Below are 22,901 nucleotides of genomic sequence, written 5' to 3'. Positions count from 1 at the left end.
TTACTTGTGTACAATTGTGTAACCACAATCAAGTTATAGAATAGCTCTTTCATCTTAAAATCTTCCTGCTGTCCTTTGCAGTTGACTTCACCACCCCTGACCCCTGCCTACCACTGATCTGCTGTCACTATAATGTTGCCTTTTCTAGAATTTCATATAAATAAAATTATACAATACATATTGTGTTTGACTTTTTTTTTTAAGATTTTATTTATTTGACAGAGAGAGAGAGGCAATGAGAGAGGGAACACAAGCAAGGGGAGTGGGGGAGAGAGAGAGGCAGGCTTCCCGCTAAGCAGGGAGCCCGATGTGGGGCTCAATCCCAGAACGCTGGTATCATGACCCAAGTGGAAGGCAGACGCTTAACAACTGCGCCACCCAGGCTCCCCTGTGGTTGACTTCTTGACTTAGCAATAATTTTTAATATTCATGTTGTTGTGTGTATCAATATTTTATTCCTTTTCATTGCTAAATAATAGTCCACAGAATGGCTAAATTCCATCTTCTGCCCATCCCAGTGCCACTTCCTGTGTCATTCCACGCTCTATTATTTCTTGTCTAACTACTGTCTTTCCTCTAATTGTTCTCCCTTTTTTTAGTTCTATTCTACTCCAGTCATCCTCCACACTGAAACTAGACTGTTCTTTAAAAATGCAAGTATCATGGTTTCCTTTCCTATGCAAAAATTTGTGTTTATCTTGGCATAGTCCCAATAATTTGCTTTTGTTTTCCTTGCCTAAGGAGACATAGCCATATTTTTTTAGGAGTTTTATGGTTTCAGGTCTCACATTTAAGTCTTTAATCCATTTTGAGTGTATGGCATAAGACAGTGGTTCAGTTTCATTCTTTTGAATATAGCTGTCCAATTTTCCCAACACTGTTTATTGGAGACTGCCCTTCCCCATTGTATATTCGTGCTTCCTTTGTCATAGATTAATTGACCATATAAGCATGGGTTTATTTCTGGGCTCTCTATTCTGTTCCATTGATCCATGTGTCTATTTCTGTGCCAATACCATACTGTTTTGATTACCATAGCTTATATGTGGAATCTCAAAAATAAAACAGATGAACAAACAAAACAGAAACAGACTCATAAGTACAAAGAGCAAACTGGTGGTTGCCAGAGGGCAGGGTTTGGGAAGAGCGGGCAAAATAGGTGAAGGGGAGGGGCACCTGGGTGGCTCAGTTGGTCGAAGCAACCCACTGTTTGGCTCAGGTCATGATCTAAGGGTTGTGAAATCAAGCCCCATGTAGGGCTCATGCTCAGTGCAGTGTCTGCTTGAGATTCTTTCCCCCTCCCTGTACCTCCCCCTCTGCTCCTCTCTCTGCTCTCTCTCTCTCTCTCTCTCAAATAAATAAATAAATAAATAAATAAGATCTTTTAAAAAAATAGGTGAAGGGAATAAGAGGTACAAACTTCCATTTATAAAATAAATCACAGAGGGGCGCCTGGGTGGACAGTCGGTTAAGCATCTGACTCTTGATTTTGGCTCAGATCATGATCTTAGGTTGTGAGGTGGAGCCTGCTTAAGATTCTCTGTCTCCCTCTCTCCTGCCCCTCCCCTGCCCTCCCTCTAAAAAAAACCGCACAGAGGTGAAAAGTACAGCATAGGGAATATAGTCAATAATGTTGTAATGATGTTGTATGGTGATTGATGGTGGCTACACTTATCATGGTGAGCCTTGAATAACGTACAGAATTGTAGAATCATCATGTTGTACACCTGAAACTAATATGACATTGCATGTCAACTATGCTTCAATAATAAAAAAAAATTAGTAAGATAAAGTAAAATGCAATTAGGAGTATTATATAGAGACATCTCTAATTTTTTTTAAGATTTATGTATTTATTGCTAGAGAGAGAGCACACAGAGAGCAGAGGAAGGGGCAGAGAGAGAGAAGTCTCAAGCAGACTCCCAACTGAGCACAGAGCCTGACACAGGGTTTGATCTCCCAGCAATGAAATAACGACCTGAGCCAAAATCAAGAATTGGGTGCTTAAGGGACTGAGCCACTCAGTCACCCCTATCTATATATAGCCTTCTTGAACCCTCCCATGCTGCACCTTTGTCCACACAGGGTAGAGTCCAACCCCCTAACATAATGAGCTTTCTTCTGACTATATTTCTAGTCATAGCTCCAAGGGATCACAATCTTGCAATTTATAAATCTCAAAAAATACTGAACTATTTGTAGGTTTCCAAAATACGTATTGCGTTATTTCACACCTTTACACATGCTGTTCCCTCTCTTTTTCCTTGCCCTAGAAAACTTCTACTCACTCATCAAAACCCAACTCAAGAGTCATCTCCTCATTGCCCAGACTGAGTTTATCACTCTCTTATCTCTGCCAACCCTGCAACTTTTATTGATTGATTTATTCAACAAATATCTTTTGAGGATCTACTGTCTGCCAGGCTCTATATGAAGAATTAAGAATATGATGATGAATAGTTACCTACAACCCTAGCAAACAAGCCCTCAGCCTTATTTAAATTAATACTATTTATTTGAGCAAAGCAATCCTCTACATCATTTTATAGCAGAAAAAAGATAAGGTCACATCAGTTTATATAATCTACAAAGGAGAATCAATAAAGTAAATCGTTATCTAAGATTGCATTTGTATTTTATGAAAGTTCTAACACAAGAGCTCAGATAATACTGTCCAAGCCATTTAGATTCATTCAATATTCACTAAAAAGTGTTCTTCAGGGGCCTATTATATACAAAACAATATGTTGGTCATCTTCAGTAATAAAAGAATATAAGATATTTGCCACAGCTTAATCTACTGAAGAAGACAGATTTATATAAACTTAACTGCAATATTAAGTGTGGATTAAGTATCGCAATAGATGGATAAAGCATAACAGCCAAACAGTGGAGAACTGACATTACATTCTTACAAAGAATTTTAAAATGGCAGTTATAAAATTACATAATCAATATTAACTCATTCTGTTGTATTAGGAAGCATGTGTAGGGGCACCTGGCTGGCTCAGTCAGAAGAGTGTATGTCTCTTGATCTCAGGGTCATGAGTTTGAGCCCCACATTGGGTGTAGAGATTACGTAAATAAATAAATTCTTTTTTTAAGAAAAGGAAGCCTGTCATAATATTTAAATACCACATGATCAGAGGCCATAGTTGGGGATCAAAACAATTTTATTATGAAAATTAATTTCAAGCATATGAAAAACTTCTAAGAATAATACATCTAATGCCCTTGTAATCATCAGCTTACTTTATCTGACCTAATATTTTGCCATATTTGATAGGGGCCTTTGTTTTTAAAAGAAATAAATTAAACATATGATTAAAGTCTCTGTGTACCTTTCCGAAGCCCATTCCACTCCCACAGCAGAAGAACCACTATCATGAATTTGATGACTCATTTGTATGCATGCTTCTATTTGTCTGATAAGTATCTATAGGAACATATGTATCTACATTCTTGGTTTGCATTTTTAACTTTATATTTGTGACAGTATAATATACATATAATGAATTAAAACCTGAGTTTTTAGTTCAACGTTATGTTTATGAAATATATTCATTTGGACACACTTAGCTCTAATTTATCAATGTACTTTCTGACAGCGTATCATTACTATTTAAATAACACAGTGTACTTATCTTTACTCCTTTTAATAAACATCAATGTAGATTCCAACTTTATCATGAGCAATACTGCCTTGAACACTCTTATTCATGTCTCTTGGCACACTTTTGCAAAACTTTTTTTTTTTAGATTTTATGTATTTATTTGAGAGAGAGGGAGACCACGCGCACACAGGGGAAGGGCCGAGGGAAGGGCAAGCAGATTGGTTGCTGATGGCGGGGCCTGACCCTGCTGGATCTTAGAGACCCCAAGATCATGACTGAGTCGGCAGAAGTCAGACACTGACTGAGCCACCCGGGTGCCCCTGCAAAACTATTTCTAAGACAATGATCTGTAAAGTTTTTTGATCATGCATACTTACTTGTAAAATATTCCTGAGAATGCATTTAAATATATGTATCTAAATTATATATTCTTCTATAATAACGTTTTAATAAAGCACACAGAAAAATAGAAATAAAAGAATGGGATGAAGATGAAATAAAATATTAGATGATTTGGTTTTTTAAGAAGAAGAAAGCTGTTCCTCTCTGATTAAGAAAATAATAATAATGTATTTTAATGATAGTAATTTTGATTAAAAGTCAGATCTGATTATAATCACTATTTATCTCTAAATATGCAGATGGAGTACTCAAACTAGAGCAAAAATATATCCTCTTTGCCATGTTTTTGTTGTTCATGTTTGCCTTATTGGTATAATTTTAAGTTTATCTATTTAAGTAATCTCTACACTCAACGTGGGGCTCAAACTCAGGACCCTGAGATCAAGCGTTCCACGCTCTTCTGACTAAGCCAGCCAGGCACCCCTTAGTTGGTATAATTTTTAAGCCACATGTCTACTTTTTAGTTCAGTTAAAACTAAATAATATGGGTGCCTGGGTGGCTCAGTTAGTTAAGCATTGACTCTTGATTTCAGCTGAGGTCATGATCTCAGGATTATGAGATCGAACCCCACGTCAGACTCTGTCTGGGCTTGGAGACTACTTAAGTTTTCTCTCTTTCCCTCTCCCTTTGCCCCCCACCCAACTGTCATGCAAGCTCGCTCTCTCTCTCTCTTAAAAAAAAAAAAAATTGGTTGCCAAATGTTCAAATAGATAATAAATAAGGGAATAAAAATATGTTAAAAAAAGAGAGAACTCCTTCATTTCCCCAGGTTATAAAGAATACTCATATTGTTTCCTCAAAGTTTTAAATTCTGGGGGCGCCTGGGTGGCACAGCGGTTAAGCGTCTGCCTTCGGCTCAGGGCGTGATCCCGGCGTTATGGGATCGAGCCCCACATCAGGCTCCTCTGCTATGAGCCTGCTTCTTCCTCTCCCACTCCCCCTGCTGTGTTCTCTCTCTCGCTGGCTGTCTCTATCTCTGTCGAATAAATAAAAAACTTTAAAAAATAAAAAAACAAAAAAAAAGTTTTAATTTCTGCTTCTTAAACCTGGATTTTTAAAAAAGATTTTATTTATTTATTTGAGAGAGACAGAGATAGCAACAGAAATAGCAAGAGAGGGCAGGAGCAGGGAGAAGCAGGCTCCCCGCTGAGCAGGGAGCCCTATGTGGGGCTCCATCCCAAGACCCCGGGATCATGACCTGAGCCAAAGGCAGAAGCTTAACTAACTGAGCCACCCGAGGCGCCCCCTTAAACATGGATCTTTAAAAATCTGGAACTTTATTTTTGCACGTAGTATGAGATAGTAATCAAAATTTTATTTTTTTCTGTTCAAAAAACCAGTTTGCCCAAACACCATTTATTGAACAGCTCAGCCTTTCCCATTTGGTTTGTAATGCCAACCCTATCATATATCATGTTTTCATTCTTTTAATTTATATATGCGTATTCTTTTCTACTGGTCTATTTCTTTATCCTTAGACCAGTACTATACTGTTTTAGTTACTGTCGTTTTATAAGAAGTCTTAATATCTTATAGTGCAAGATACTTTTTACTTTCGGAAAATTGTGTTGGTGAGTCTTATTTTCTCTTTTCGTGAAGTTTAAAATCTACATCTCAGGTTACACACACACACACAAATTGTTGGAATGTTGGTTGGAATTACATTAATATGGGGAGGATTGACATCTTTAAAATATTGTTTTCGCATCTCTGAACATGCTATGTCTCTTCATTTTTCTAGGTCTCTTTCAAAAGCTTTTTTTGGTTAATAGAAACACAATCAATTTTTGCACACCGATTTTGTATCCTAAATCTTAGTGAAACTTTTCATGGTAAAATTGTTTATCTATGGATTTTTTTACATTTTCTACATTGAAATTTTATCGTATATACATAATGACTGTATTTTTTCATCCTTTCCAATATGTATTCCTTTTTTTTTAAAGATTTTATTTTTAAGTAATCTCTGTACTCAACATGGCCCTCGAACTCACAACCCCAAGATCAAGAGTCATATGCTTTACCAACTGAGCCGGCTAGGTTCCCCTCTTTTACTTATGTTTTTTTTTTAATTATTATTTTTAATTTTGCTTGTCTTACTATGTTAGCTAGCAGTGCCAGGAAAATGTCGAATAGAAATGGTGATATTTGAAATACTTGTTTTGTTCCCAATTTAAAATGATTATTTCTAATGCTTCCCAAGTAAGTATTAAATTTGCATTCAGATTTTTGATACTTTTTAACAAGTTATACAACTTCCTTTCTATTCTTCATTTGCTAAGAAATTTTATCTTGAAAGGGGGTTGAATTGTATCAAATGCTATTTTTACGTTGAGATAATGCTTTTTCTTCTTAAACCTGTTAATATGATAAATTGCACATTAAATATTTGTGTGTGTTGTAGGATTCAGTTTTATAATTTTACCTTTGTTTCCTCAAAAGATTGACTCTAGCAATGTATAAAAGCTGTATACTATTTGCGGTGTGAGGTTGTATTCTTAAATAATTTTTATAGTCTATCCTGTGCCTATGGTTGGTTTAATTTCCTCATTCCTAAACTCTCTTAATTTTTTAATCAAGTGGGTTTTTTTTTGTCTTTTCAAAGGACCGGATTTTGGTTTATTTATAATTCTGTTCAAAACCTGATGATTTCTAATCCTTTTGCTTCTAGTTCTTTCCAATGCCTGTAGCCAAATGTAAAGTTCTTTTCTGGACGATATTCTGAAACCTGGTTATTTCTTTGCTTCCTTGCCGTCGTGCCTCCCTTTCAATGTAAAGACAACTACCTTGAGGTCATAAGGCTTGGATAGGTAGCTTATATGCCCTTAATCTGATCTCTACCGCAGGGCAGGATCTTTTTATTTTTTTATTATTATTATTTTTATTTCTTTATTTGAGAGAGTGAGAGAGAGAAGGAGCTGGGGGAGGAGCAGAGGGAGAAGCAGACTCCCCGCTGAGCAGGGAGCCTGATGCGGGGCTCGATCACAGGACTCGGGGATCATGACCTGACCCAAAGGCAGATGCTTAACCTACTGAGCCACCCCAGCACCCCAGAATCTTTTTTTTTCCTAACTGGGGTAAAATTAGTATTTTAAAGTATACAATTCAGTGGCATTTTTACATTCACAATGTTGTATACCCAACACCTTACTAGTTCCAAAACATTTTCATCCCCCAAAAGGAAACCTCATACCCATTAATCAATTATTCCCCAGTCCTTAGGAACCACTAATTTGCTTTCTATTTCTATGGATTTACCTATTCTGGCCATCTCATATAAATGGAATCATACAATCTATGATCTTTTGTGTCTGGCTTCTTTCATTTAGCATGATGTTTTTAAGCTTCATCCATGCTGTAACATGCATCTGTGATTCATTCCTTTTTGTGACTGAATAATATTCCATTGTATGGGTTTACCTCTACTTGCTTATCCATTCATCATCAGTTGGTGGACATTTGGGTTATTTCTGCCTTTTGGCTATTGTGAGTAATGCTGTCCTGAGCATTCATGTACAAACTTTTGTCTGAAAACTTCTTTTCAATTCCTCTGGGTGTATACATAGGAATGGAATTGCTAGGTCATATGGTAATTCTGTGTTTAACTTTTTGAGATAACTTCCAAACTCTTTTCCACAGTGTCGAACCTAGTAATGTAAGAGGGCGCCCGCCAGCAGTGTAAGAGGGTTCCGATGCTCCCCATCCTCTCCAACACTTGCTCTTTTCCTTTATTTATTTTTTAAAGATTTTATTTATTTATTTGACAGAGACAGCCAGCGAGAGAGGGAACACAAGCAGGGGTAGTGGGAGAGGAAGAAGCAGAACACAGACAGGGGGAGTGGGAGAGGAAGAAGCAGGCTCCCAGCAGAGGAGCCTGATGTGGGGCTTGATCCCAGAATGCCGGGATCACGCCCTGAGCCGAAGGCAGACGCTTAATGACTGAGCCACCCAGGTGCCCCTCCTTTATTTATTTATTTTTTTTGTGATAGCCCTCCTACTGGGTATGAACTAGTATCTCATTTTCTTTTTTGATTAGCATCTCATTTTGATTTGCATTTCCTTAATGTGATTTCCTTAATAATGTTGAGCATCTTTTCACATGCTTACTGGCCATTTATAGATCTTCTTTGAAGAAAATCTATTCAAGTCCTTTGCCCATTTTTTAATAGGTTGGGGGGGTTGTTATCGAGGAAGGGCAGAATCTTAATGGGCAATTGTCATTAAACACCTTTTCAATCTTATTTCCTACCGTTCGGACCAAAAAAACCACATCAGCTTATCTAATGTTTCAGTGTTCCACATTTTGACACCCTCTCTATTCCTTTTTCATTTCTTCTTGCAAATCACTATTTGGTACCTTGATAAATGCAGCCAGTAATGAGAACTCACACCACTACCATTCTGTTTTCCAATATTTTCTGCCAAAGTGAGACTCAATAGGCAATTTGTTTACCTTCCAAGTTGTCACAGGAGATAGTAAAACTATCAAATATTTTATTCTGAAGAGCATAGGTCTTTATCTTTCCAGCCCCTAGCAGCAGTTTCTTCACAGGTTTACCTACTCTGATAGTTAAACCAATGCCACATATTTTAGATTCTTATAATAACATCTCATCCTATCACCAATTGCATTAGAGAAACACTAGCTGTACCGACATACCTCAGTTTTCAGTGCTTTAACTAAATAGAGGTTTATTTCTTGGTTGTATAACAGTCTAAGACAGGTTTTCAGTGGGCACACTTTCACATGGTAATCCAGGAACTCAAGCTTTTTCCATTTTGTGACTCTGTCGTTGCCTTGGACTTCAGAGTCTTTCAATTTCAGGTGGCAGATCAGGTTAAACAGGGAGTAGAGGAAGCACATTTGCTTATATCCACTTCAGTCCCAAAGTGATACCCATCACCTCTACTCACAACCTATTGGTAAGAATTAGTCTTAGAGCTTTGCATAAATGCAAGAGGCAGAGAGGGACACAGCATAGGGTGGGCTGAGGAACCTGAGAAATGTGGCCTGAGATTGGAGAGTCTCTTGCCAGCAACAATTCTACATTGTGGAAGGGGAACGCAAGTCTTCAGTGGATAGTTGGCTGTCTTTGTCCCATCTGCACTAAAGAAAATTCTAAAGGAAGTTTTTTGGTAGTTGGAAAATTACCTCAGAGGAAAAGTCTGAGTTTCAGCAAAAAATTAAAAAGCAGAGAAAGTCGTAAAGGTATAGGTAACATTAAATGAATATTTACTGCAGTACAAGTGGGGAGAATTGGTTGGATTCTGGATATACTTTGAAGGTGGAGCAAATCAGAGTTGCTGACAGACTGAATGTGTAGTAGGAAAGAGTTAAGGAAGACTCCAAAGTTTTGAGTTAACAGGAAGGATGAAAATTCAGTATAGTTCCATCGCTCTCCTCATGTGAGCCCAGAGCTTAGCCTGCTATGCCTATGAGCAGTGGAACCCCAAGCCCTGGATGACAGAAGCCAACATCTTCACCCTCCCTAATACAGAGGAACTGCACCATAAGTGCAATTTTTCACTGCTTTTCTAGGTTCCTGCACCAGGCCTTACTCTTACTTTCTTCCAAACTCAGCTATGAATTTAAGTTTGCCTGTTATATTTTATCTAGCACTTCTGAGTAGTAATAGTGGCAGGAGGATTATGGGGTTACCTAATCCACCATATTGCTAGATCTATTAATTTTTTATTAAACTGTGTTTTTTAAAAAACATATTTTATTTATTCACTTGAGAGAGAGAAAAACACAGCATAAGAAGGGAGAGAGGCAGAGGGAGAAGCAGACTCCCCGCCCAGCAGGGAGCCCAACACAAGACTCGATCCTAGGACCTGGAGGTGATGACACGAGCCAAAGGCAGACACTCAACCATCTGAGCCACCCAGGTGCCCCAGATTATATGTCTTTCTTATGGGGGAAGTGGCAACATCTAAATACCATGAAAATATGGCAAAAAACATTTTTTAAGAGATTTTATTTCACTTTATTGCCTTACTTTCTAAACAAATCTCACTTTAATGCACACACAATTACACGAAGAAAAAATGACTTCCTCTTTGAAGCCAGTTGAATAGAGCAGCACAATAAAACATATTTGACTGAAGTATTTGTTTTTCTCACAATATTTTCACACAGCACATAATCATTCTCACTAAAACCTCTTTTTTGCCTAGCAAAAATTAGTTCTCTCTCTCTTTTCCCTTGGTCTTTATGTAAAAGACTCTACTGAATGTCCTTAGGAAGCAGAATTGGCTTTTTAATAAAAACTAGGCCAATAAGCTTTCTCTCAGTCAGCCTACAGGTAAATGTGGGTCATGGACTATAATTTGGCAGATTAAACAGGTACATTTATCTTGGTATACTCTCAAAACTCCAATAAAATGATAGGTAAAGCAATAATTAGGGATTTTAATGTATAAAACACTAGGATAAAAAACAAGAGAGGGGCACCTGAGTAGCTCAGTCAATTAAGCTTCTCTTGATTTCGGCTCGGGTCATGGTCCCAGGGTGGTGGGATTGAGCCCTGCAACAGACTCCACACTCTACAGGGAGTCTACTTGGGATTCTTTCCCTCTCTCTCTCCACTCTCTAAGATAAAATAAATAAGTCTTTAAAAAAAAAAAAAAACCAAGAGAAAAGACAACAGGTAAGAAATGTCAATAATTTTGGAAACTAGAAAATGGATTGTGAGTGCTTGTTAGCCTCAATAGAGTAGAAAACTCAAAACGTACGTTTGTAGCAGAAGACATTAAGATGCTAATTGATCCGGGCCACGGAACCTTGGAAAGGATCAGAAATTGGAGATACATGGTACTTGTAAAAGTAGACATGCAGTAAAAGTCTAGGAAGAAGAGACTGGGTATAAGTCTCTAAAAGGAACATGTTACCTGTAGAGTTCTTTCCCTACTCTTTACAGCCACATTGCTTCCTCTCCTTATCCCTAACAAAGGATAATAAATATTATTATCTAAAGACAATACATCAGAGAGGCTCTGAACAAGGACACCGTGTGCAGTTGAGGCCAGAGTGACCAGCATATTAAAATCAGATGGATTAAGTCAACAATCTTATCCTGAATATCTATATTTTGAATATGGTGGCCATTCCCTAACCTCTGTCTGTCTATTGAGAAATAACAGAAGGTAATTCATCCCTGAAACAAGAATAAAAGCTATATAAAAGCTTATTCATAGAACAAAAGAGATTTTTGGACATTAAAACAATAGTAAAAATTTAAAACTCTGGAATTATTTTAATATAAAGTTGAGATATTCTCTCAGAAAGGAGAGTAAAAAGAGAGAGAGCAAAGATAAGGAAGACAGTGAATCGTCTAAGAGGTCCAACATATGAATAACAGGAGTTTCAGAAAAAGAACATGAAGGACTCAAAGGAGAGAAAATCAGAGTAATACAGGAAACATTCCTAGAAGTAACATGAGTTTCCAGATTGAATGAACAAAACGAGGACCATAGCAGGGCATTTAATCCAGAAATTAAAGAACATCAAAAAGAAAGAGATTTTGAATGTTTTCAGAGAGAGAGAGAGAAAACAAAGGCTTGGCAATTAGAATAGCACCACAGTTCTCAATAGCAATATACAGGTGCTAAAGAAAAATAGAAGAATGTTCTTTGTTATGCACTGTTGGCAATATATCAGTGAGTGGAACATACCAAAACCCCTGCCTTCATGGAGCTTACATTCTCAACAAATAAGTAAAATTTACATAATGTGGGGCACCTGGGTGACTCAGTCGGTTAAGCATCCAACTCTTGATTTCAGTTCAGGTCACGATCTTAGGGTTGTGGGATTGAGTCCCATGTCAGGCTCCATGCTGAGAGCAGAGCCTGCTTAAGATTCTCTCTCTCCCTCTCTTAAAAAAATTTTTTTACATAATGCTAGATAAGAGATAAGAAAATTATTTAGAGAAAAATAATGTATTGAAGGGGAATATTTTTCTGGGATGGAGATGGGGGTAGTAATTTTTTAAATTAATTTTTTGAGAGAGAGTAAGTGGGCAGGGAGGGTCAGAGGGAGAAGGAGCAGGAGAATCTCAAGGAGACTCCATGCTGAGCACAGAGCCCAATGTGGGGATCCATCTCATGACCTTGAGATCGTGACCTGAGCTAGAATCAAGAGTCGGCTACTTAACCAACTGAGCTACCCGGGTCCCCCATGGGGGGTAGCAAGTTTAAATAGGGTTTTAAGGGACTTAAGTAAAATCATAAAATGAAGATGAGGAAATTGCAGTTCAAAGAGTTAGTAACTTGGTCAAGTCATGGAGTTAATAAAGCTAAAGAAGTACAGCTGAACACAATAAGGAAGGCACCCAGAATCTTGGTGCATCATATTCTAAAAGCTGTTCAGACTTATTGAGACTCTGCGGTTGATCAAAATCAAGCGAAATCTGTTCAGACAGCTCTGAGAAGTACTGACGTGTGCCCATTAATCCAGATACAGAAAGAAAACATTACATGTGTCTTTATTTTTATTTCAGGCCAAAGAATCCCAAAAAACAAGAAAGATTCTTAGGAGGATCTGGTGGAAACACTTCCGAAAGATCGTAGTCATCACTGTGGTAATTCTCCTTTCGATCATCATCATTCTTTTAAGTACAAATGTAATACCAACCTGATCCTTTCTCTCCCCATGCCCAGCAGTTATCAATAAACGGTTGTGTGTACAGAATCCCACAACCAACAATTATGAAAGCATTCTCTGGTAATGGAAGACTGGAGGAAGAGGGGGTTGGATGTTGTTCCCCGTCCCTTCAGTATGTCTTTGTACCTCTGCCATTTCTGTAATCCCATTTGTTTTTTCCCACTGCTCTAGCTACTTCCCCAGCCTCTCTTCCCTTTGTTAAGTTTAGGAGTTCAAACTGTGGAATCAGACCCCTGAAGTTTAACTTGCCTCAGCCACATACCATCTAGGTGACTTTGGACAAGTTATTTAACCTGTGCCCCTGTCTCCTCATCTGTAAAATGGAGCTAATAAGAATACCACATAGTAAGTGCTATCTAAGTGTTAACTATTACTTAATAGGAAAAAATGATTGCATTTGTGGCATTGATTAAATCTCTATTATCTTACCCCTTAGAAGATAAATCACTGTGAACTTATAATTCCCTTAGAAATAGGAGTCTTGGGGCGCCTGGGTGGCACAGCGGTTAAGCGTCTGCCTTCGGCTCAGGGTGTGATCCCGGCGTTATGGGATCGAGCCCCACATCAGGCTCCTCCGCTATGAGCCTGCTTCTTCCTCTCCCACTCCCCTGCTGTGTTCCCTCTCTCGCTGGCTGTCTCTATCTCTGTCGAATACATAAATAAAATCTTTAAAAAAAAAAAAAAAGAAATAGGAGTCTTAACATGAGTACACAGTCCAGAAATAGACATTCACCTCTTCTACATATTCTTTCATTTGAAATGACAACTCAAACCATTGCTTAATACTACACATTTCCTTGTGTAAAAAATTTTAAATTAGGAAGCTGTATTATTTCCCTAATAAATCACAGGTCCTATTTTACCACCTTAACGGCCTTTTTTTTTTCCACATGATATCCTTCATCCAATAACCTCAAATCGCTAAGATTTCTAATAACCAAAGCATCCAACTCCACTTTACAGTTGTTAACAAGGCTTCATGAGTTGTATTTCCTAAGTGGGAACTTGGAAGTCTAAAGTTGGTTTTAATAATCATTTAGTGAGGTGCCTGGGTGGCTCAGTTGGTTAAGCATCTGCATTCAGCTCAGGTCATGATCTTGGGGTCCTGGGATCAAGCCCCATATCAGGCTGTGCTTCTCCTTTTCCCCCTGCCCCCCCACCCCCTCTCATGCCCTCTCTTCTCTCAAAATCTTTTAAAAAAATAAAAATTAAAAAAATAGAAATCATTTAGTGATCCACGGGGAAGAATAAAAGAACAGGGCTTCCTGTCTGCTAGATAATTCATTTTAATTCCGATAATGATCAAGTATCAGCATTTTATTTTTTTTTTATTTTTTAAAGATTTTATTTATTTATTTGACAGAGATAGAGACAGCCAGCGAGGGAGGGAACACAAGCAGGGGGAGTGGAAGAGGAAGAAGCAGGGTCATAGCGGAGGAGCCTGATGTGGGGCTCGATCCCAAGACTCTGGGATCACGCCCTGAGCCAAAGGCAGACGCTCAAGGACTGAGCCACCCAGGCGCCCCTGAAGCCCATATCTTTAACTCAAAGTATATTATCTGATGCCTTAAGTTAATTGTGGGCCAGATAAGACACCAGACACATGAGTATTTTGCTTTTTGTCGGTTGGTTGTTTCGGGGAGGGTGGGGAGAGACGGGAATTTGAAGAGGAATATTGTGAGAGGAAGAATTGCCATGTGTTTTGCTGCTGTTATTTTTGAGGCCTATGTGTCCCCTAACATTTCTATAATTTATAATTATGTATAAAACCATGTATTTGTGGGGCGCCTGGGTGCCTCACTCAGTTAAGTGTCTGCTTTTGGCTCAGGTCATGATCTCAGGGTCCCGGGATCAAGCTCCAAGTTTAGGGAGCCTGTTTCTCCCTCTCCATCTGCTCCCCCCACCCCACCCCGGGGTCATGCATGCTCTCTCATACCTACATAAAATCTTTAAAATATATATATGTTTCCCGACTGCTAGCATATTTATTGCTAGAAGACATGGACTTAAAGATCACCTAATCTACCCCCTCCCCAACTTTACATATTAGGATGCCAACACCCAGGAGCCTAAAACTGAAGGACATGTGACAAGCTCCTCTCCACTCGCAGTACCACAGGCTATCACCCTGGTTCCAGGCAGTAAGTTCCATGTAACGCCTGTTTTCCTATGCGGTCTTAGCGTTTGAGAGTTAGGAAGAAGAAAAGCACTTGCTTAATAAGGAGTGTTTACCTGCTATTTGTGCTACATTTGTCAGAAAATAACCGAGTAGATGGGGCGCCTGGGTGGCACAGCGGTTAAGTGTCTGCCTTCGGCTCAGGGCGTGATACCGACATTACGGGATCGAGCCCCACATCAGGCTCCTCCGCTATGAGCCTGCTTCTTCCTCTCCCACTCCCCCTGCTTGTGTTCCCTCTCTCGCTGGCTGTCTCTATCTCTGTCGAATAAATAAATAAAATCTTAAAAGAAAAGAAAAGAAAAGAACCGAGTAGAAACAAATATTAAGGCAATCTTAGACTTTTCATTTATTTCTGCATTCAAATATCGTTCGGCTCCTACTCTGCACCAAAACAGTTCTAAAACATTAGGATTTATTGTTAAGTCACCATATTGATAAGGACAACTGATGTTTGAGAAATTAGTGACTATATATAGAAGTATAAGAAACGGACGTAATCCCAAAGAAAGCTTACATTCCAGTTGAGGTGGCAAGACCAATAAAAATCATAAACACATTAAAACAATGTCTACTCAAGTGGTACATTGCGTGGCAGAGAATAAATTCAAGAAAGATAATGATCAACACCAGCTCCAGTCACTGAGGAAGATTTCATGGGTTGTAAGTGGGATAGTAATTGAATCTTACTAGAAACTGAATTTATCTCAATAGGTAAAGGCAGTCAACAGTAACAGCTACGGATTGAGCACTTACTATGCACCAGTGGCCGTTTAAGTACTTTAAAAATTCTTATTTAATCCTCACAACAACCCTGAGGTAGGGACGATTATTTCCATTTTACAGATAAGAAAACTGAAGGACAAGCAGTGTCATTTGTCTGATTGCACTGGGCTAGTAGGAGGAAACAGGATCAACAAATGAACACACCACTTGCTGTGGGGGTGCAGGCAGAGTAGGCCGTGGAGTCCAACATGCACTCATTCATCAAATGGCCTGCAACAGAGCTCAGCCTGTGCTTCTCTGCATTTCCCACTCTACGGTGCTTGTATTTACTCCCCTGACATTGCCTTCTCCAGCAAATAACCTCTTCTGAATTCCAAACCATTTTCCAACTCTCTACTGGTTACACCAACTTGGATATCACGCAAACACCTTACATTTTAAATCTCAAAACTCAACTATGTATTCTTCCCCCTTTCCCACAAAAACGCTTATGTGACTTTATTTCTTACCTCTATAATATCACGCTATTCTGTAATCCAGACTGTTTTAGCCTACTTTCTGCTCCTTTCAAAATACTTACCTAACTCAAGGGACTTCTACACCAAATCTCCCAAAGGTTCATAATCAGGGAAGCCCAGAAGAGTTACAGAAGTAAAAGTGGGGAGTCCTAGCAGAAGCCCGGGCAAACTTTAAAAAGGGCACTCATCCCATCATGGTGGACAGCTGTGTCTATCCCAAGCCCGGCCATATTCTACTCATCACGTTCAGATGGCCCAGCACATACAGGCGTTAACACTTGATACCTTTTCTTATGCGTGACTTCCGTAGCTCTTAAACAGTCATAGCAATAAATATGAAGTTTTGGTTTTCAACTCTAAATCACCAGATTTCCCTAAGTAATACAAATGCCTGGGCTCCACCCCCCCCCCCCCCCGGAAGAATCTACTTAAGGCAGGGATATGGCCTCGAAGTGTGTGCTTAATCTCACAATAAAGTTGACAACCACTAACCCAGAAGCACTTCCACATGCCTATCATCTAATACCCACACCTGAGGAAAACAGGAGGCTGGCTGAAAAGACTGATGCTTGGAGAAGTTAAATTTTATTTGCCCAGACATCACAGGGCAAATGACAGAGCTGAACCTCAGAAACATCCATTTGAAATAATCTATTCCACTGAATGTATTAAACTAGAAATCGTTCTAAGTCTGCGAGATAGAATGTCTCACACATTTTAATAAATCTGAAAAGGAGTATTTTAACTTGTTTTAACATTTCATATTATCTCATTATAAAATCACGGCAGAGATTAAAAGAACAAAACCCATTATTTGGCCTGATTTTTAGGGAAAAAAGGCAAATCACAAGCTGGATATAGACAGGTCATTTGTGGCAGAGCAGACCTGCTCAGCACCACACCGTGACCTGTCATAATGGCAACCTCTCTTTTGACAGGCCAGCAAGAGGATTTGACCCGTATTCCTCAAAAAGTTCTCAAGGGACACATAGGAAATGGAATAGTGAAACAACGTTATGTTAGGCTTCCTCTGTACTTACACTGAGTATGAGTACCCTGGCTAACATTAGTGCTACTTTACACGTCTAATACAATTTGCCACCCTCTGCAAACTTGACAAGTTTGCATAAATAGATGCCTACCAGCACTTTCAGTGGCCTCACCACATTTGACAGCAAACCCAGCAGAGGCCAGAGACTGAACATCTCCATATAAAATCTTCCTATTCTTCCTCATGAACATCCGGAGAAATCTTGAAATTACCCCTTTTCCTTCCATTAAATTCAGTGACTCTTCAACTTAAAACACTATTTGACCATTATGCCTAATCTAACTTTCAAAAGAATCCCATCATCTAACATCGTTATGACATTTTAAACATGACAGTTGTCTTACCTTTTCAACTAAGAAAATAAGGCCTGTTATTTCAAGGTATTCATCCAAGAGGGGAAAGCTTAAATTAAAAAAAAAAAAAAGAAAAACAAAAAGACAGTGCAAAAAATGCATGAGTGCTGTAAGAGTTTAATTGTAAGACAAAAGCACTACATTATAATTTGAACATAAGTAATCTTCCAGAAAAGAAAATTTAGTGCAAATTAAAACCCCACTAAAGCCCACTATAAACTTAGTATGAAGACTAAAAATAGGCTTCTAGAAATGTTAACACTTGGTTCTAACAGAATTTGCTGGGGAAGGTCCTGAAAATGGTAAGTGGTACAGAGAACATCATGTTAGTTTAAAATCAAGTCAACCAGGTACTAAAAAGACATGCCGATAGGTCTTAATATATAAAACTAATTGACTAGTAGTAGCATGCTTTATCAATGACTGTAGAAGCAGTGTACAACAAATTTCTGAGCATTTTAAGGTTTTATTGCCTTAGTCAACTTCTTAACTACACTGTAATAAAGAGCCATCTTCCAATTTTTTTTAAAGGGTTCCACTTCATCAGTGAGATTGCAAAGTGTCTTCTAAAAATGTGATTAATTCCTGTGTAATCCAAGGCCATCCATACAACCAAAAAAAGGGCAATCATAGAATTCCTTTTCTTGAGTACTTATTCAAAGCATAGCTTCCATAACATGTTAAATGTCGCTTTTAGGTACTGACATTAACAGACCTCTTAAGTTTCTTCCAATATTTTATTTTTGAGAGAAATAAAAGATCCAGAAAAGTAACCTTGCATTCAAATTCTAAAATGCGAACAGAATATAGCCTATCCAATTACAAAATAAAATGTATACCAATTAACCTTGAAGTAAACGATCTTCCTATTAAGTGCCTAAGTTTCTCAAAATAGAATTTTAAAAATCCAATAACCTTATCATTGTTTAATGAATTAATGCGTATCTAACTGTACTTTCTCTCAAGACTTTAAAGATCTCCTCTCGTGTGACCACTAAAGTAACGGATTTGAACTGCTATTAACAAAGAACACCTTCCTCTTACTTAGGATCTAATTCCTATGAAGCCTCACCTTTTAAAAGAAGTACAGTAATTTTGTAAGGTCCTTTCTTCATGCCCTTAGAGCACTTCTTCCCCCCAAATTTACAAGGCTTACTGGGGAAAATTGACATAGCAGCTACCCATTGCTTGGTCTTCCTAAATTGCATAGTCCCTTGGATAGGAGTTATTACCTAAGGCTACTGTACCACAGCCATTCAAAATGGGAGGCTGCTGGAATTACTGGAGAACCTAAAAGACACTAAGGAAGTGGGGCAGTATGTAACCAAACCACAAGACAACTTCAGAGTTGATTACCAATTCATAAAGGAATAGATGAGTGACATCAGCGACAGACCAAAGAGGGGCAATATGCAATGAGAGCATAATGCCTGTAGAGAATTTAAAACTCATAAAACCAACTTGCCATGTTCCCAGGCTACTGTTACTCCTGTATCCCTTACCCCATTTGGTACACTACTGCTGTCATCTTGTACACTCGTTAGGATACAAAGTCTTTCCGGTTTAGACTTGAGGGATGTTAAGTCTTAGGAACATGCACCTTTGTCTTTACACGAGATAAAAGTAAAAACAAAAAATCCTTATGAAACAGCATATTTAACCATCTTAAAGGGACAATATGTAAAACTTTAGTGTAGCTAAGATCACTTGGGGGGGGGGGGTGAAATACAAGTTCCCAGGCAATAACCCCAAACAATTCTGATTCTGATATAAATGGGCTGCAGGCCTCTTTGAAATGAGGATTATAATCAACCCTTCCCCAATTTACCATATTACGGGCAACTAACAGCAATTAACAAGCCAGGCTGACTCAATTTGCCCAAGTGGATATTCAATCTTGCCAGAATCACTTCAGCTGTGGAATTTCAGGCTGGATTCTCAAACATGGTAGCAGTGAAGAAGGGATAAAGAATGCACTCTCAGCCTGTCAAAAGTCGATAGTAAACATCAGTTTTTATGAATAGTTTGGAGTCATGCTTAAATGTTAGAATGCGGATACACTATTAAGTAAAATGCTCCCAAAGAAATTTACTGAGATCTGTTAGTATATTTATGGACCTAGATTTTGACAAATCTGACCCCAAACCAAATAAAATTATGCATTTCAGAACCAAAACAAATGCTGTGGTAGATACCGGGTTCAGTTCTGGTTTTCAAAATTCCCAATACCTCAAGACACTAAAGTACTTTTTTAAGGTACAAGATAACAATTTCAAAGAACTTTTCCAAGCAATAAAAAAACAAAGCACATATAGAATGCAAAGGTCTAGTAACCTGGATCCTAGTATTAATGAAACCACCTTTCAAAATGATTTCCACATGAATGACGCCTGGACACACGCCCCACATCACATATTCTAACTTGTGCACAACGCTGGAGCTAACGCAGCGTGGAAATAATGTAGTAAACAAAACTTGCAACCTTATCAAACTCATTGAAGGTTAAGAAAGGAATAAAAGACAAACCCAAAACCCCAAGAGAGATTATGACTCACCTGGTAGCACACATCTAGTACAGCAAGAAGTATTAAACTTGAACTACAGCAGACCAAGGAAGCTCACACATTACTTGAAAAGCAGGAGCTCTTGTAAGTCTACAAAACTGGAGAATTTAAATCAAAGCTACCTAACACTGTTAATAAACAGAAATCGGTTCTATAATCAACTAGCAAACTTGTGAAATTTACTTTGTTGGCCAAATTCTGGAAGGTACTGTTCTGGAATACTATCTGTATTTTAATTTACCTGCCCCTTTATGTTCCCCCATACCTGTATCACCAACCACCCCCACGCAAATAAAAACAGCTGTAAAAAATTGACCGTATCACTTCTAGTCCCTTCTGAAACCCTACTAAAACCCAGTACTTTGAAAAGCGGGGGGGAGGGGGGCGCGAATATTTAAAAACCATTGAGTGACAACAGAATCTTGGAAACTGCAAAGCTTATGAACAAGTGGTAATGGACTCAACAGACAAGAAAACCGAATATGCTATCAGCAATGAAGGTATCGTGCCACAGAACCCCCGAAAGGCCCAGCAACTGACAGCTCAGTACCTTTCAAAATAGAGGTAAAAGGACTAAGAGGATTGGTTCAAAGTCTGTTTGACAAGCAGTTAAACCCGAAGTTCCTCTCTACTGACAAAAAGAACCCTACATTCCTGGCAGAAAACTGAAGATTACCTGTAGTGGGTAAGAAAAAGTGGTGTCTTTGTACTCAACAGGCATAGAGTGAACAAAGTACTTTCACTGGAATCCCAAAACAGTGGCAGCCAGGTTTTTTACCCCTCAGGTAGGAGAGTGGACGAACACTTCCAGTGAATCTGAGCAGCTTAGGAAAGGGGAGGGGGGAAGAGATTACCAAGGGGTTCCTAATAAAATGACACAGTCCGATCACTCAACAGTGAACCCCAAAGTTAACAAGCCCTAGCCCAATTCCCAACATCCAATTAGCTTTTAAACTGTCCACTCCTAAATATGAGCCAAAGATTACCAAACATTTGAGAGAAATTTGTAATATGAAAGGCAGAAGCCCAAGCAACAGGAAAGTAAAGCATCTTGGAAACAAATCTGAAGTTATTACTAATAACCTCAGAGATGAGGAAAAGATAATGTATCCATGTAAGAACATGTTGCTGTTTATAACACAGGTTGAAAGGGGGAGGGAGTCTTAGAAATTAGATCACTAAAACCTTAAACAACAACAAAAAAAAGCTGTTAAGATTTAAGTTGTAAAAATCACCCCAAACACACTTCAATGGAAAACAGATGTCTAGGGCTTACACTCAAAATTCCAGAGAACAGAGAAGATTGGAGTGGTGGTAAATGGGATGAGCAAAGAAACTTTTCAGTGGTATTCCCCAGAATTGAAGAGCAAGTTTACACAATGACAAGACCCATGTAGTGCCCAACACAATGGATGAAATAATCCCTTCATAAAATCTGAGAACACTGGTGGACAGAGATAAAACCTTGAGCCATTTTAGAGTAAACATACTTCATAGGAACAATCAAGGACCAACGTTCCATCCAATTTCTTCACTAACCTAGTATCATCTAGCAAAACTAGTGATTCACTCAGAAGGTAGAATAGACCTTTTTAGACAGAAAGGTCTCAGAAGCATAAGATGGGCTGCACAAAAAGCAGCTCTGAAATTCAGGAAATGGAGGACCTAAACGGACAGGCAAATAGAAGCCTAGAATGATGACAAAGTCCCAACTCAACAGTTATTCAACAATTTCTAAAGGGCAGTGTGTTCAGATTGAAATATAGAAGAAAAACATGAAGGGGATAAACTGATCTGCGTAAAGGGAGAAATTTTCAATTCTCTAAGTTTGGAACTAAATCTGCCTGTTACAAAAAACATACTCATCTAGGTCAAGACATAATGCCTGAAACGGATCAAAGAGCACTTCAATGTGACTGAGAATACATGGAAACAAACAGTACAAAAATTAAGCTGCTTTTCCTTAACTGCTACTTTTACAAAAAGTCAGAAATGGGAATCATTCCCCAAACAAAATATCACTGGGGGCACAGAATTAAAACTGGGGACACTTTAGTCTGTTTTCTAATTAAATCTACCGAATCATTTGCCAGAGTGACATTTTAACTCTGTAACAAAAAATCAAAATCAGATAGCCAATGTAGGCAAACCTCACTTCTTAAAACCTAGTTTTAACTCCTTTTTTAAAAAGGTTTTGATGTGTACTATTTACATAAAATAAGCATAGTGCTGCTTAACAATCCCAACACAAATTCTCTTAGATCAGGGGCCTCTGAACCTCTTCTGTAAAGGGCCAGAGTAAATGTTTTAGGCTTTCACAGTTCTTTTCAATGCTACTGCAGTGCAAAGAGCAGCCATACACAATAGGGAAACAAGCACAGCTGTGCTGCAGTATGGTTACAGGAACATACTGCTGGCCCACGATTTACTGTGAAAGTTTACTTAGCAGCACTCATTTTTGCTAAGATGTTTGCCTAGTTGGAAGGTCTATTCTTAACAGACAATCCAACTCCAAAGATAATACAAAAATCAGTTCCCTCTACTACATACAGAATTTAGACCATTTCTCATTTATAATGTTTTTTCTAGCTAATCTTTCTTAGCAGCCTAGCTTGACCTAGCTGGCTAGACAGAGTCTTAAACTACCACTCAGGGTAGAACGCTTATTCTCGAGTCATTAATTAGAAGAGATTTTCCAAATTGATATATCAATTCCCTAAATGCCAGTAACATATCAAATCCTTCCAACTCAAAGCTTACCAATTTTTACATTTACCAAATAAAACAAATGATAAAAAAAAAAAAAAAAAAGAACTCTTCTGCCCTAATCCTAA

At 38.4% G+C, this 22,901-nt stretch overlaps 1 protein-coding gene across 1 annotated transcript in view; it reads left to right on the top strand.

Annotated features, from left to right (window-relative positions):
• LOC123789535 (uncharacterized) overlaps positions 1-12,999 on the top strand; it is a 30,194-nt gene extending 17,195 nt beyond the window's left edge. The window contains exon 6 of the mRNA XM_045793620.2: positions 12,516-12,999. Coding sequence (XP_045649576.2) covers positions 12,516-12,653 — 138 coding nt within the window. The 3' untranslated portion in view covers positions 12,654-12,999. The remainder of the gene's footprint in view (positions 1-12,515) is intronic.
• Positions 13,000-22,901: the final 9,902 nt, after the last annotated feature.

Source organism: Ursus americanus, chromosome 8 (assembly GCF_024610735.1).
Source record: "Ursus americanus isolate L20-20 chromosome 8, mUrsAme1.1.p, whole genome shotgun sequence".
NCBI classification, from domain to species: Eukaryota; Metazoa; Chordata; class Mammalia; order Carnivora; family Ursidae; genus Ursus; species Ursus americanus.
This window is presented reverse-complemented; position numbering and strand designations above follow the sequence as displayed.